Source organism: Zophobas morio, unplaced genomic scaffold, assembly GCF_036711695.1.
Source record: "Zophobas morio isolate AGI-343-1 ecotype UQ-CSIRO unplaced genomic scaffold, CSIRO_AGI_Zmor_V1 ptg000006l, whole genome shotgun sequence".
Taxonomy (NCBI): Eukaryota; Metazoa; Arthropoda; class Insecta; order Coleoptera; family Tenebrionidae; genus Zophobas; species Zophobas morio.
The window spans coordinates 6,177,000-6,192,690 of NW_026972111.1; the positions used below are offsets into that span (position 1 = coordinate 6,177,000).

Genomic DNA, 15,691 nt, shown 5'->3' on the forward strand with positions numbered 1-15,691 from the left:
AAATATATATTAACAATAATATTACAATGAATTTTTAGTAATCATATGTATTGAATTCAGAATCCTGAGTGGAGTAAAAATATTTTAGTTCCCCAGTTTTAATTCGGTTTTATGATAGTACCTAATTGCGTAAAAATTAATTTCCTTAACAATAGATTACTACGGCCGGTCTTGGCGGCTTGTTATAAAACTAAGTTCCTTGCCATAAATTAGAAAAATCAGCCGAGAACTCTAACAATCAGCTTATGGTAGAGCAGGCGACAAAGGTTGTACCTGGAAAGTCGCTTCCGTAAATTTTAGTGGCGCTCCTATCGGCAAAGTACTCAACTAACTGCTCAAATTCTGTGGAATTGATACCCATTTTTTTCAATAATTGTTAGTTTTTGTTAAAAACTCTGCTAACCAATAGATCATTAATTTTCCTCTGATATTCCTGTTAAAATTATTCGACGTATTTTGCATTAATTTGTGGTATATTTTGATTTTAATAAACACATTATTATTTAAACAAATTGTACCACTAACAAACATTTAATGACTCTGCGCCCTGTAAAAAGTGATGTTTTATCCATGTGCGAATTTTCAAGCGATTCTATGATGGTTATGACTCAAAAAACTTGAAAAGAAAACATATAATGGTGCTTTTTTTACGATATTTCTCAGCCATATTTTTTTAATTGGTTGAACTGGTCTCTGCGCTCTAGAATATGAAAAAAGCTGCAGTTTGATATATGATACATCTATATTAATATCATTTTTTCATACAAAAAACCAAAAAAATGTTATACCTCGTCTAGCGAGTCCCCTTAATAACTAACATTTAAAACAATTTCTACAACTATTACCAACATAATAATTGAAAGTTCCTAAAAAATAATTTCGCAGTAAACCAACCATCTAACACATCAGGCGAACGAAAATTTTGCAAGCTAGAGTGAGCTACAGCACGTGCTGCATAATAGTTGGTATAATTGATTCGGAAATGACATTTGGCTTTATTTTTCCCTGTACAAATAACAAGCAACTTACATAACTTTATTTATCTTTTGGTTACCAGTAAACTCTGTGATAAATTAATTTGTGGTAATCCAAACATCCCGCCATAATTTGACATGTAAAGAAGATTTCAGAAGCCGCGAAAAATTCAAAATTTGGCATTGAACTCTGAAAGTCAACAAAAGTGGAACCCTATGTTGTCTCTTTTGTGGCGGAATGCGTTTAGATGCAAAGTGGTGAACTTCAAGGTTGAAAACGCGTTCCTAAATCAAACACAAAATATGGAAGACAAAAATCGTTTATTCCTCCATCCTGAGAAATAAAAGAGAAAAAAAACCTACAACCAAACGCACTTTAAACCAGCGTTTGAAATACTGTTGAACTATTAGCAATCTCGAGTGATAAATTATAAGAAGTGCTATAATGTTGTGATAACCCAAACTTCCCGCCTTAAATTGACACTTGAAAAAGTTTGAAAGGCCCGCGAAAAATTCAAAATTTCGCCTTGGCTGTGATCGTTTAACAAAATGGAAACCTACGTTGTGTGTGTGTGTGTTTTTTTTTTTTGAAAGGTGGCGGGAAGACGTTCTTTCATACAAGTGAGCATACACTGCGTGCGAGTAGAGAACGCAAGAAATAATAGACAAAATTTTTGTGAGGGGAGCTAGACTCGCACCCCTCTCTAGGAGGAAAAAAGCTGCGAATGAGGGCGACACGGACTTGTCATCTCGCATTCACCCCTCAGCCCCAAAAACCCCCTATGGTTTATTCACCGACATATTACATTTCAAATAAAACATCTTAAAATATGAAAGAAAAGACAACCGCGAATTGACAGACGTACACATATGGGAAACCGAACAAGCGCAAAAACCCTACGTTTATGTTTTGAATCAATGCAAATATGTATGTATTTGAATATCACAAATTTAATAAAAACAAAGCAAAATCTGAATTAAAGTAACTGGATGCAAATACACAAGTTATTACGGGCGTGTGGCGTCAAATTTAAAGTTACGGCAGTTAACAGGAGCACAACAAAAATACCCCTGCGGCGTTCTAGCACAAGCGGAGTTTGGGGGCTACCGGTCGGGGCTGTTCTCCCTCCATGACGGTGATTCTATCTATCACAAGCCTACCCACACAGCATACCTCCACGACGAACATGCCGTCCGAAACTAGGTCGTTACGATCGCAGACCCGCAGCTGGATCTAGGCTAGCACGAAGCCGAGAGCGTTACAACATCGGCGACCGCTCCTGAATCTATCCTAACCTGTATCCTTTGTGCAGGCGACGCGATAAATCTCGCCAGCTCGACTAGGAACCACACTTCGCTTCTTCCACGTTTGCTGTGTTATTAACCTCAATTCCATTTTAAATGTTCAACTCCTATGACTCTGATATTAACACAACTGAACAAGTGTTAAAGTTTCAAAAGAGCAATAAACAACATTTAAATTCGCCATACGATCTTGTGAAATTTTAAACAACAAATACTTCTTATGTCATATTAAAGTTGGACATCGTTGCGAGGAAAAAGCGTCTCGATGATGTAAATTTTAACGTTTGCGAGAAAAAAGCGTCTGGGTGGTGTAATCAATCTTTAGCGTGGCGAGGAGATGCCTCAGTGATGCAATCAATCTTTAGCGTTGTGAGGACATGCCTCAGTGATGCAATTAGTCTTTAACGTGGCGAGGACATGCCTCAGTGATGTAATCAACCTTTAGCGTTGTGAGGACATGCCTCAGTGATGTAATCATGATAACGATGATAATAACGATGATAACCGCCTAAGGGAAGAAATTATTTTAACCCCTCGTCAGTTCACTATATACAGTATGATTAGTTAATTTAACTGCCGTAAATGAGCTATTAGCAATCTTGTGTGAAGAATTAAGAAGTGTAATAAAGTAACACTTACGTCCAGAAACTTCATTCGTAATTTGTTAAACAAAGAATTATTATCCTGACTAAATGAATTTCATGAAATCTCGTAGTAAGTAGTTTATTTAAATAATCCTGCTGATTAAATTGTGTTAGCACTAGCTGACGATTAAAAAAACTAACTTGACTGATGAATCTACAAACAATAAAACAACTTTACGCCACGTGGTCCGCGTTGGTGCCGAAAATTAACACTTTTCCGATTAAAAAGCCGCAAGAATTAGCTGCGCGGATTGGGGATACGATTAATTGTCGTTAAACTATTAACTACCAAACCAACTAAACGAACCAAAACTATCTTACCACGTGTTTACACTCACAAAAACACACGACGTCATGCTGCCCTCTGTTTACCCAGCCGACCACCGCCGTCTAACTAAACATGCAGAACTACCCCCAAGCCCTACGTGCATCTGGTTGCCTATGTTTAACGATTTTTTTATTGAATTTTTTTCTTTCAAATTCAGATTATTCGCGCCGCTGTTAATTAATTTCAGCGCGAAAATTTGATTCGAATTCGGTCACCACAATGTAATAAATACTTGAGTAAAAACATCCAGAACCTTTAGTTACAACTTGATAAACAAAAGAATAAAACCTGACTGACTAATAGTGAATTTCCCAACACGTGGTTTATATGAACAATTTTATGATTATAGTCATTATTCAAATGATCTTTCTTCTACGAAATAGGCAACCAAATAAACACAAATATAGAATTTGTACCATGGAACAAGAATTTTCACATTTCGAAGTACGTTTCACCAAAAAGTGTCAAACACAGAAATGTGAATTTGGCTGTTGCCAGTCTTTGGTTACAAATTCGTGCCCCTTCAATGGTGGCAACATTTACTTTAGCTTTGCGTGGAATACCGTACTCTGCCAGAAACTCAAATGCTGATTTAGTCACCAGAAAAAGATAAAGTTGTCTCTATAATACTTGGCTATTTTAAAGAGCGATCACAGATGTTTTACAGCACCCCTCTATCACGAAGAAACGTGCCGCGCTACCCAGGCCGTTACGCAAACTCGTGGTTGGAAGTCACGGCTATAAATAAACTGACAGCGTCACATCATCCCGACTGCTCTCCTGACTTCTATTCAAAACCTGCTTCTTTTGTGCAGATGGCATGACCGACAGCTCAACAAGGAACCGCTCACTCCGCTTCCGCCACGTGTTATTACATTATTTAAAGTTAAAAAAAAATCAATAAACAACTTTTAAATTCGCCATACACTCTCGCGAAAATTTAAACAGCAAATAATTCTTATTTGAGATTACGATTAAACATCAGACAAATTATATGATGGAAGCATTAATCAACAAAAAATTTACATGAAAGAAAAACTGGCAAAGATTAATAAAACAAAAGATCTGGTGTGCAGACAAAAGGTTACGTGAGGTTAGAAACTGCAGAGCATGAAAATTTACGCTCAATTTAAATTATACAACAAAGAAAAATTACTGAAGTTAAATTTGTGAGATAGAAAAAAAAATCGTACCAGGTGAAAAATTGGCAACCTGAAGGTTCAAAATGGCGTCGGAGAAATGCGTCATTCAAAAAAAAAAATGCGTCAAAAATATGCACTTCTCCCATGAGTTACAATGTTGTTAATTTATTCAATGAGATTTTACAGTTCAAACAAGTGCTCGGTTTGAAAAAAGACACTTTCAAAATGGCCGCTACCAGAACAAAGAATTTACATGATGTTAAATTATGCCACACTTCATCAACGATTCAAACAAAGAGTTTACATTATGTTAAATAATGCCTTGATCCAAGTGACTGGTTATTTAAAACAATTAGCTTTGAGAGTTTATATCGTGGACGATCCCCAGCTTATCCCAAACAAAACACACGATAAATAAACAACACAAAATATATTAATTATATAATTAATAGCGGCGCGAAATCACATTTGAATAATTTGAATTTGAGAAAGAAAAAAAGAATTCAAATCATAAATCGTTAAACATAGGCAACTAGGTGCACGGTAACGTTTGCTGGATAGTTGGACAATTAGTAGCGCTAGGGGAATTTTAGTTAGAGGATTGGTTAGTAGACAGAGGGCGGCATGGCGAAGCGTCAGTCTGGATGTGTTTTTGTGAATGTAAACACGTGGTAAGAGCTAGTTTAAATTAGTTGGTTTGATAGTTGATAAAAAGGGAGGGAGCCTTTGTTTAACGAAAATTAATCGTAACGATGACGACATAGTTTTCCTCCAACACGTGTAGCTAATTCTTGCGGCCTTTTAATCTGAAAAAAGTGCGGACTTTCGTTCAACGCGGAACACGTGCGGTAAATTTGTTTTATTGTTTGTAAATTCACCAATCAAGTTAGTTTTTCTTAATCGTCAGCTAATGTTAACACAGTTTAACAATCAGATTATTTAAATAAACCACTTGCTAGAAGATTTCGTGAAATTCACTTAGTCAGGATAATAATTCTTTGTTTAACAAATTACGAACAGGTTTCTGGATGCATATACGTAAGTGTTACATTATATTCCCTTAGGCGGTTATCATCGTTATTATCATTGTTATTGTGATTACATCACCGGGGCATGTCCTCACAACGCGAAAGATTGATTACTTCATCGAGGCATGTCCTCGCAACGATATAGATTAACTACATCACCGGAACATGCCCTCACGACGCTACAGATTGATTACTTCATCGAGGCATGTCCTCACGACGCTACAGATTGATTACTTCATCGAGGTCTGCGACCGTAACGGCCTAGTTCCGGACGGCATGTCCGTCATGCAGATGTGTAATGTGCTGTGTGGGTAGGCTTTGCGATAGATAGAATCACCGTCGAGGGGGGAGAACAGCCCCGACCGGTAGCCCCAAACTCCGCTTGTGCTAGAACACACGGGGGATTTTTGTTGTGCTCCTGTTAACTGCCGTAACTCTAAATTTGACGCCACACGCCCGTAATTACTTGTGTATTTGCATCCAGTTACTTTAATTCAGATTTTGCTTTGTGTTTATTAAATTTGTGATATTCGCATATTTGCATTGATTCAAAACATAAACGTAGGGTTTTGTACTTGTTTGGTTTTCATATGTGTATGTCTGTCAAATCGCGAGTGTCTTTTCTTTCATATTTTTAAGGTGTTTCGTTTGAAATGTAATATGTCCGTAAATATACGATACAAAATTTTTGTCTATTATTTCTTGGGCTCCCGACTCATACGCAGTGTATGCTCATTTGTATGAAACAACGTCTTCCCTCCACTTTCCAAAAAAAAACACACACAACGTAGGTTTCCATTTGTTAGACGATCACAACCAAGGCCAAATTTTGAATGTTTGAATTTTTTTGAGGGGCCTTTCAAACTTTTTCAAGGCCATTTCAAAGACGGGAAGTTTGGGTTATCACAATATCCAGCGTTGTGAGGTAAGCTCGTCGGTGATGTAATTTTCCACGTTGCGAGGAAATGTTTAATCCCCCTATATCTCAGTGCACGATATTATGAATTCTACCGCACTTGCACGCCCTTTTTCCAGACTGGGGCAACGTTAGATTGATTTAACTGCCGTAAATGAACTATTAGTAATTTTGTGTGAGGAAATAAGAAGTGTTATTATGTAACACTTAAGTATAAGGACCCAGAAACTTATTCATAACTTTGTAAACAAAGACTCCTGACTAAGTGAATTTCATGAAATCTCCCAGCAAATGCGCTATCTGTACCAGTTAACGATTAAAATCCATACCCCATTGGTCGTACCCTACGTAAAACAGTAATGACTGACATATTTTTATATATACTTTTCAAGATGGTATCGTACAATTGAAAAAAAAGTCGTTTAGTAAGCTATGTAATTTATGTTAAAAATAATGAAGCTAGTTGACACTTTATTTAACAATTACTGCAGGGAACACTTTGACAGTTAAATAATTGGCGGTCGCCCGTAATATCGAAGTGAACAAGAAACGCGTTGGTGTTGCCAACATATTTATTTTAATTAAATTTCAAAGCTTACAAGAGGAAATTTTCTCACTGAATTAGATTCATTACAAAAGTTACTTAGATTTAAAGTGCAGTCCAGATCAGCAACCACACGAGAGAAAAAAAAATCAGGGACCAGTTAAACCTGATCACTTGATAAAAACCTGTAGTATAGGGGAGTGGGAATAAGTAATAACAATTTTCAAAGCAATAATGTTTAAAATTTATTGTTCAAACTAGTCCCTATATCACTAATAAATAAATATTATTATAAATTGTGGAGTTTCATGTTAGAATTAATGATATCATGATGCACTTCCTAAAGTAGTCACCTACAGCCTTCAGTACAAAATAGTTTGATTCTTGCACGTCGATATACTCTGATAACAATTTGTGGGTTTATCACTGCCGAGTGGCGTCTTGAGCACTAACTCGAGACTCTGGAAGTTATTCAATCTCTTCACATCACTGTCCTTCCTCAACCTCGTATTAGGCAACTTCCTGACTCTCTCAACCTGAGATTCCAGCAACTCCAATTCCTCGCAACAAATCTTCAACAAACTCGAATACGTCAACTTCCATCTCGGAATCTCCACTTCGATGAAATCCGGATCGCTCGACCCAGCGATCCGCACATTTAAAACGAGATCTACAACAACTCCTACAACAAAAACAACAACCACCACCTAACCACGCACCATCATTCAAACAAGCCGGCAAAGTCGTCGTCGGCATGGCGGAAAAGTCCGGCTTGCCCCTCAACTTCCCGATGTCCACCTGCCCGTTAATCGGGGGGTTTTTCAAATAATTCGGCGTGAATTTCACGACTTGTTCCTCGTTGTTGGCAGCCTGCGCCGGATCTTCCCCTAACAAAGCAAGTGTGTTGGGATTAGAGCAAAGATTACCAGGCGTTTCACCTTTGCTATTCTCGATCTTAGGGTTGGCCCCGTGATTGAGCAGAAGGTCTGCTACTTGCGTGTTCCCTCGTTTAGCGGCCCAGTGCAGAGCCGTCCTGGAAAAAACCCGGTGAAATTGAACCCTAAAAGTGAGGTTAGATTACCATCCATTAACGCCGTTTTTCGAGTTTATGTCGAGATTTTGCGACAAGAGGGCCAAGACACCTTCGATATCGCCTATGCAGGCGGCTTCACGCAGTTTTTCTTCGAGGATGGAGGTCATGGCTCATTTTATTTAGAGATTCTTGGGGGCATTGTGAGTGCTGACGTTAGGTTGCCGGCTGGTGAGGATAACGCTAAATATTCGAATAGTGTTGGCGCACCTTAATGAAAATAAAGAATTTTGCAAAAGATTCACAACCTCAATAAATATTGTATTTTGAAAACTCAAAGCGCAAGTCTTTGTGGCCGTGCGCATGACTTTAATTAGTCTTGGTAAGGTCGGGGGTTATTCGAATTAAGTGTAAGAAAATCAAAATATGTTGTTATGTATTATTATTAAATTTATTTATTGTATTCACTAATTTGTATTTTTTGTTTATCGAGGACTTTCGACGTTGTAGTAGGCTTTATTTTGACTGTGATCCGGTTGGTAACATTGATTGAAAAAATGACATTTCCTCGGGCTTTTAATTTTGACACTACTAAATAACAATTGTAAGCCATAGAGACGTTATGTCTGAAAGATTAATTACTTAAAACCATATATCTAACACTACAATTCATTTATTAGATCAGAATTATTAGACGCAATTTTTTAATCAAGCAAACAAATGTTTTAATGTTGTCAGCATAGATAATTTGTCATTGTGACAGATTCACAGATCTTTGCGACATTATTTAAAAAGAAAATGCCTAAAATAGTTTTACTGCAACCAAAAATTGTAATAAAAAGATGTTTTTTGCAGTTTCGAAAAGACAGGCCCGATCTTTCTTTCGAAGAAGTAACTATGAGGGTCTCGAACACATTTTCTGCAATGTAAAAATACGCTGGAAAATATTTTTTAATTTTTTTTTTCTCGTAGGTGGGAACATCAATTGTGGCGAAAATTTTATCAACAGGGGACCAAAATTTAAAAACATCACTATCTGGCAAGCGAAAACCAACGGATTTATTTACGAATTGTATGTTTCGGAAAGACCTGGAACTACAAATTTGGCAACTCAATGAAAAAAACGAATATTTCACTGCAGATACTCTTTTGGCATATTCTAGGGAACAGTTGGAATTTAAAGGGGGGCGAACCACATTATACAAAATTCTTAAACACAGGGAAGTAAATGGTCGCAAAATTCTATGTGAACAAAATCATGTCGTTGCAGTCAAAATTACTTTTTTGCGAACAAATTTACAGTTTCTAAATTCTTGTGAAAATTTGACTTTCGTGTATTTGGATGAAACATGGATCTATCAAAATGGTTCGTCCATTCGTCGCTGGGTGCACAATACTGATCTAAAAAGCAATCCCACCAAAATTAAAAGTGAAGGATGAAGGTTTACTATTCTCCACGCGGGTTGTTCAACCGGGTTCTTGGATGGTTGTAACAAATTTTTTAATTCAAAAAATAACGATAGAGACTATCATAAATCGATGGACGGGACAATTTTTCAAAATTGGGTGGTTAATCAGCTCATGCCTATTTTGGCAAAGTTGAACCAAAAATGTGTGGTGCCTTTAGACAATGCACCGTGTCATTCGGTTCAATTAGATAAACCACCCACTTTTTCTAGTAAAAAATCTGAAATGCAGGAATGGCTCTTTAAACATAGTGTTGAATTTGACAAAAATTTTCGAAGAAACAGTTGTGGGATTTAATTAAACCCTTCGGCAACAATAGAAAAAAAAGATATTTGGTAGACAAGACATTAAGGGGACTCGCTAGACGAGGTATAACATTTTTTTGGTTTTTTGTATGAAAAAGTGATATTAATATACATGTATCTACATCAAACTTCAGCTTTTTTCATATTCTAGAGCGCAGAGATCAGTTCAATTAATTAAAAAAATATAGCTGAGAAATATCGTAAAAAAAGCACCATTGTATGTTTTCTTTTCAAGTTTTTTGAGTCATAACCATCATAGAATCGCTTGAAAATTCGCACATGGATAAAACATCACTTTTTACAGGGCGCAGAGTTATTAAATGTTTGTTAGTGGTACAATTTGTTTAAGTAATAATGTGTTTATTATAATCAAAATATACCACAAATTAATGCAAAATACGTCGAATAATTTTAACAGGAATATCAAAGGAAAATTAATGATCTATTGGTTAGCAGACTTTTTAACAAAAACTAACAATTATTGAAAAAAATGGGTGTCAATTCGACAGAATTTGAGCAGTTAGTTCAGTACTTTGCCGATAGGAGCGCCACTAAAATTTACGGAAGCGACTTTCCAGGTAAAACCCTTATCGCCTGCTCTACCATAAGCTGATTGTTAGAGTTCTCGGCTGATTTTTCTAATTTATGGCAAGGAACTCAGTTTTATAACAAGCCGCCAGGACCGGCCGTTCGTAGTAATCTATTTTTAAGGAAATTAATTTTTACGCAATGGGGTACTATCATAAAACCGAATTAAAACTGGGGAACTATAATATTTTTACTCCACTCAGGATTCTGAATTCAATACACATGATTACTAAAAATTCATTGTAATATTATTGTTAATATATATTTTACTTTCTTAATTAATAAAACTAATCAACATATTTATAATAATAATAAAAAATGTATAATATACAGCTTTTATTTAACACATATAAGTAGCTAAGTGTATCTACTACTTATCCCAGAAAGGAGATGTTTTAAAAAAGCCCTACGCCCAGTAACTTCTCCCTTCGTTGTTTACTCGAATAAAGTGCTCGTATATGTTTTCATTTGCCGAGAGATCATTTTCAAAATATATTTATAATAAAAATATGCAAGTCTTGGTGATGAAAAATGTACTCCTAATAAATTATTAAAGTACATAAAAAATTGAAACAAATTTTATTTATTTTAAAAAAATCTCTCGCAAAGGCAGGTTCCTCTTTCTTCTTAAATCAATTATTTCGGGCAATAATGCGCCAAAGTAAAATCTGCTAAGTTTATCTGACATCTTTTTACATATTTCTTCGTTTTTTTCCATATTAATTCCTTCGGGTGTCCACACAACAAAATGAACTTGTGAAATACCCGTAACAAGCACTTGTCCCTGGACTTGAAAGTAGTAATCATGATTTTTTTTTTAGTTTCAATTCTCTGTGTGTCAATGTACAAAATTTGATTTTTTTTTTCCTAACCGTCCCTTCGGGAGACAAATCTTGCGATTTTGAAGGGCATTTAATTTCGACTAATGCACTCCTATCCTCTAGAACCCTGTCTGGACTAGCAGCCAAGTAAGGAAATTGTTGTGAAATAAAGAAGCCACACCCTTCAGTTTTTATTAGAGATGTACCGACTGTAGGTCTGGCCGACTAACCGACTAGCCGATTGTTCGGCCAGTAAAAACCGACTAGTCGGCCGACTGTTCGGCTTTGCTAAAACCGGTTTATAAATGCCACAGACAGTGTGTTTTTTTTTTCTAAATCTCTGACTATCTTGAAAATTTGTTTTATTTTAATAAAAGGAATAACTAAAGTTCCTTTGTTTTCCAAAAAATGTATTAAATTTGTTTGGATAATTTTAACATTTAATTTTTTTGTAGTAACTCAGTACAAAACTTGAAAAATTGCAAAATCACAACGTTAAAAAACCTAATAATTGAAAAAATAAAGAAACTCAAAACTCAAAACGAAAAATTCAAAAATTAAAAATCGAAAAATTCAAAAATGGAAAAATTTTAGCATCGTAGAATTGAAAAAGTGAAAAATTTTAAGTCGTAATTATTATTATTATTATGCAAATCAAAAATTGAAGAAATAAAAATTGAAAATCGAGAAACTGAAAAATCTAAGGGCCAGTTTATACAATATTTTAACTGAGACTAAGTTGATCGCGCATTTAACAAGGCCATTAGCGACGTCTGATTGGCGTAGAGTCGGTCACATGGTAGTTTAACGCGGTGTTAAAAATTAAATCGCAATTAAATATTTAATTGAGGTTCTGTAAACCGGGCTTAATTGTTTTATACTCGTATACTATTTTAATTTTAATAAAAAAAGCCGACCGATCGGCTGTTTAGCCGACCAGTCGCCGGCTGCCCGCCGACGATGAAAAACGGCCGAATAGTCGGCTTATCCGACCGGTCGGCCACTAGTCGGTACATCCCTAGTTTTTATATTTTTATTTATTTCAAAACACTTAACAGCTTTTTCCTTACTTTGTTGCCCATGGTATGTATGACTATTACCTCTAAATGTACTGTACAACAGAGACTCCACAGTTTTAGCTATTGCTGTAGTCGGTCTAAAAGTTTGTAAATACGTCTAAAATTTGAAGCCGTAACCCTAATTTCTCTTTTTTTGCCCAAATGTGCCTGTTGCCTAGTGTCTATTTCAGTTTGGTCTAAATTCAAAGATAATTTTCTCAAAAAAACCTCTTTGGCTGTCACAAATGTTTCTACATCCATGACAGGATTTTCTAAAAAAATATTTGAACCATAATCGCAGTCGGGACCAGCATACGTAAATTTTTTACGACATATTTTTTTTACGAATACTTTGTCTAAGACGAGCTTGTTTTATAGACGAACAATATTTTTTTGTTATTAAACCAGGACCGTTTTAATTACAAGATATTTACTTATCCCTTAAAAAAAATTGATGACGTCATCTCAAAATTTTGCTGAATAAATCCTATCTAAATTGTATAAAATATGATGAGTCTCTTCTTGTGATTTATCATTCCATTCATGTTTTTTGAATTTGCATATACAGGATGACCCCAAAAATTAATGAATACGTAAATTTATTTTATTGATTTAATCAAGAACTTCAGAACCAAATGCTTTGAAATCTTGCAAATGTTTTAAGGTTATAAAGAACATAATAAATTTTTAGTCAAAATATATTTGCTTATCCCCTCCAAAAAATTGATGACGTCAGCTCAAAAGTTTGCCGCATAATAATATTTAAAATTTGCAAAATACGATGAATCTTTTCTTGTAATTTATCATTCCATTCATATTTTTTGGATTCGGATATATAGGGTGACTCAAAAAATTTAATGAATGCTCAAATTTATTTTGTTGATTTAATCAGGAACTACAAAACCGAATGCTTTGAAATCTAATGTGAAAAAAAAACATAATAGGCATGCAGTCGTCACGTTTCCGATAGCGAGGGAAGTACTGTCTAAACTCTTCAGACCAATTTTTTTTATTTTCCCATTTCTCCATTTCTCAATTTTTCAATGTTTCAGTTTGGGATTTTTTCACTGTTTCGATTCTTTAATTTTCCTTCCATTTTTAGGTTTTTCAATATTTCAGCTTTGGAATTTTGCAATATTTCGTTTCTTCAAGTTTTCAAATTTTTGATAGTATGTTTTCTCCGTTTTTAAATTTTTCGATATTTTAATTTTTCAGTTTTTAAAGTTTTAGGTTTTTAGATTTCCCACTATCTCGACTTTTCGATTTTTCAGTTCCATGATTTTTCAATTTGTCGAATTTTTAAATTTCAGATTTTTTGTTCTCGAGCATTCAATTTTCTGAGATTTCAGGCTTAGATTTTTGTTGTTCAATTCTTGGATTTTTAAAATTTTTGTTTTTTAAATTTTCCTATTTATCCACTTACTGGGATTTCAATGTTTTGAATTTTTGATTGTTCAATTTCTCGATTTTTTGAATTTTTAGTTTTTGATACGATTTTTTTTTAATTTTCAGTTTTTCAGTTTATTAACTTTACGATATTTCAGTTTTACGATTTTTAAATTTTTTTATTTTTCAGTTTTCAATTTTTGACGTTTCTAAATTTTTCGGTTTTTTAATTTTCCGATTAAATGATTTTTTGATTTTCCCATTTCTCTATTTCTTGATTTTTCAATTCTTTCTTCGATTGTGATTTTTCAATTTTTCGATTTCTGGATTTTTCAATGTTTCAGTTTTGGATTTTTTCACTTTTCCGATTCTTCAATTTTCTTTCCATTTTTCAGTTTTTCAAGATTTCAGTTTTGAATTTTTTCACTTTTTCGATTTTTCAATTTTCCTTCCATTTTTCAGTTTTTCAGTATTTCAGTTCTGAGATTTTGCAATGTTTCGATTCTTCAATTTTTCCATTTTTTGATGTTTCGATTTCTCGGTTTTTCAATTTTTCGATAGGTATTTTAATTTTTCAATTTTTAAGTTCTAGATTTTCCGTTACTTTTTTTGTTTTCCTTGATGTTTTGATTTCTCGATTATTCGATTTTTCAAGTTCTCGGTTTAGATTTTTTGGTTTTCCAATTCTTCGATTTTTAAATTCTTTAATTTTTAGATTGTTCAATTTCTCGATTTATAGATTTTTCAATTTTTCGGTTTACCGATTTTTTTCATTTAAAATGTTTCAATTTTTCAATTATTAAGTTTTCGATTTTTCAATTTTGGTGTAATTTGAAAACGGTATTAATAATACATTTAGGCGAATAAACTAATAGACGGGCTTGATAAGCCTTGTTTGCTCTACAGTGTCTAAATTGTGTTTGAATAATATAATAATTATCTCGAATATTAAAATTAATATGTCAAAAAAATACGAGAAATGATTATTCTGTGCTGAAGGTATGTTGTGGGCCGCCTGTCATAAATTATCATTATTCTGCATTATCGGCTTACGATGCTTTTATGACCCATGTCCGGTAGTCGTCTATCCCAGAGCGTCAGGTAGATTTAAAGAAGAATTGCTGGTTGCGTTTAAGGCAACAAATGGCGTCCAATTCAAACTTGGCTCTCGTCTAGCGTTCCCCCTTAAGAGAAAGTGAACTTCTTAGATTACCTCCGTACCATTGTCAATATAATCCAATTGAAATGGCGTGGGGATTTTGTAAGAACTATTACAACATGCATATAAATTCTCAACTTTCATTAAAAATAAGGTGGAGAATTTATGGCTTGAGGCGCTGTCTAAATGTACTCCAAGCATGTGGCAAAATTTTTGTAAACATTGTGAAAAACTTATTTTGGCAGATTGGGAAAAAATATGTGAAATCTTTCCTACGAATCTATACGTCCTTTCATTATTTCGCTAGGTGAATCTGATTCAGAATCTGAATTTGAAAATGACGGTGATAATACAGATTTTCATAGCGAAATCATGGAAATGGAGTGAATTGTAGCTTATCGGGGGGTGATATTTTTACGCATCTTTCGTTCTAAATTTATCAAGGTAGTATGTGAAAAACTACCTGACATACAACAAAATAAGTATAATTTTAATTAGATTATCCACGTTGTTACTTTGCACCAAATTTTAAGCATTTTCATTTTTTTTTTGTAACTCTTCATGGACCTGGAGAAGGCGTATAGTAACGTTCTTATTAATAAGCGTTTGGAAGTGCTTAGTAAAAGCAAATAAAGAGCACTTACGTAAGCATTAGTATAGCTATATAGATAAATCATTCAATTTAAGACCGGAAAAATGTTTCAGAAGAGCTAAACCCATCAAACCACTAGAGCAAGATTGTTATCTTTTACCAACCCTTTTAGTAATCTTAGAAAAGTGAAAAAAGAAGTTGGAAGATATGGAAATAGGCTGTTCACAAAGGTCGAAATTTCCATGTCTAAGAAGAGTGGGCGAGCAGAATGAACTGATGATTGAGAATTAAAGATGAGATGCTAAATGTGGCATGCGACAATAGTCGTATGTATAACCCCCATTCATATAAAAACAATGTTTAAGTGAAATTTTAGTGTTTGTTCCTTACATATGAAATAAACA

At 34.5% G+C, this 15,691-nt stretch overlaps 1 protein-coding gene across 2 annotated transcripts; it reads right to left on the reverse strand.

Annotated features, from left to right (window-relative positions):
* Positions 1-7,113: 7,113 nt before the first annotated feature.
* LOC135123027 (ankyrin repeat domain-containing protein 40-like) lies at positions 7,114-8,273 on the reverse strand. 2 transcript variants are annotated; one of them, XM_064047527.1, is made up of 4 exons: positions 7,963-8,273; positions 7,820-7,914; positions 7,601-7,768; positions 7,114-7,551 (listed from the first exon to the last, which is right to left on the reverse strand). In XM_064047527.1, the coding sequence occupies exons 1-4, from the start codon at positions 8,079-8,081 to the stop codon at positions 7,244-7,246; spliced, it is 690 nt and encodes a 229-aa protein (XP_063903597.1). In that variant the 5' UTR covers positions 8,082-8,273; the 3' UTR covers positions 7,114-7,243. The 2 variants fall into 2 exon arrangements, with proteins under 2 accessions (XP_063903597.1, XP_063903596.1); XM_064047526.1 differs by having other exon boundaries at positions 7,601-7,914; positions 7,963-8,272.
* Positions 8,274-15,691: the final 7,418 nt, after the last annotated feature.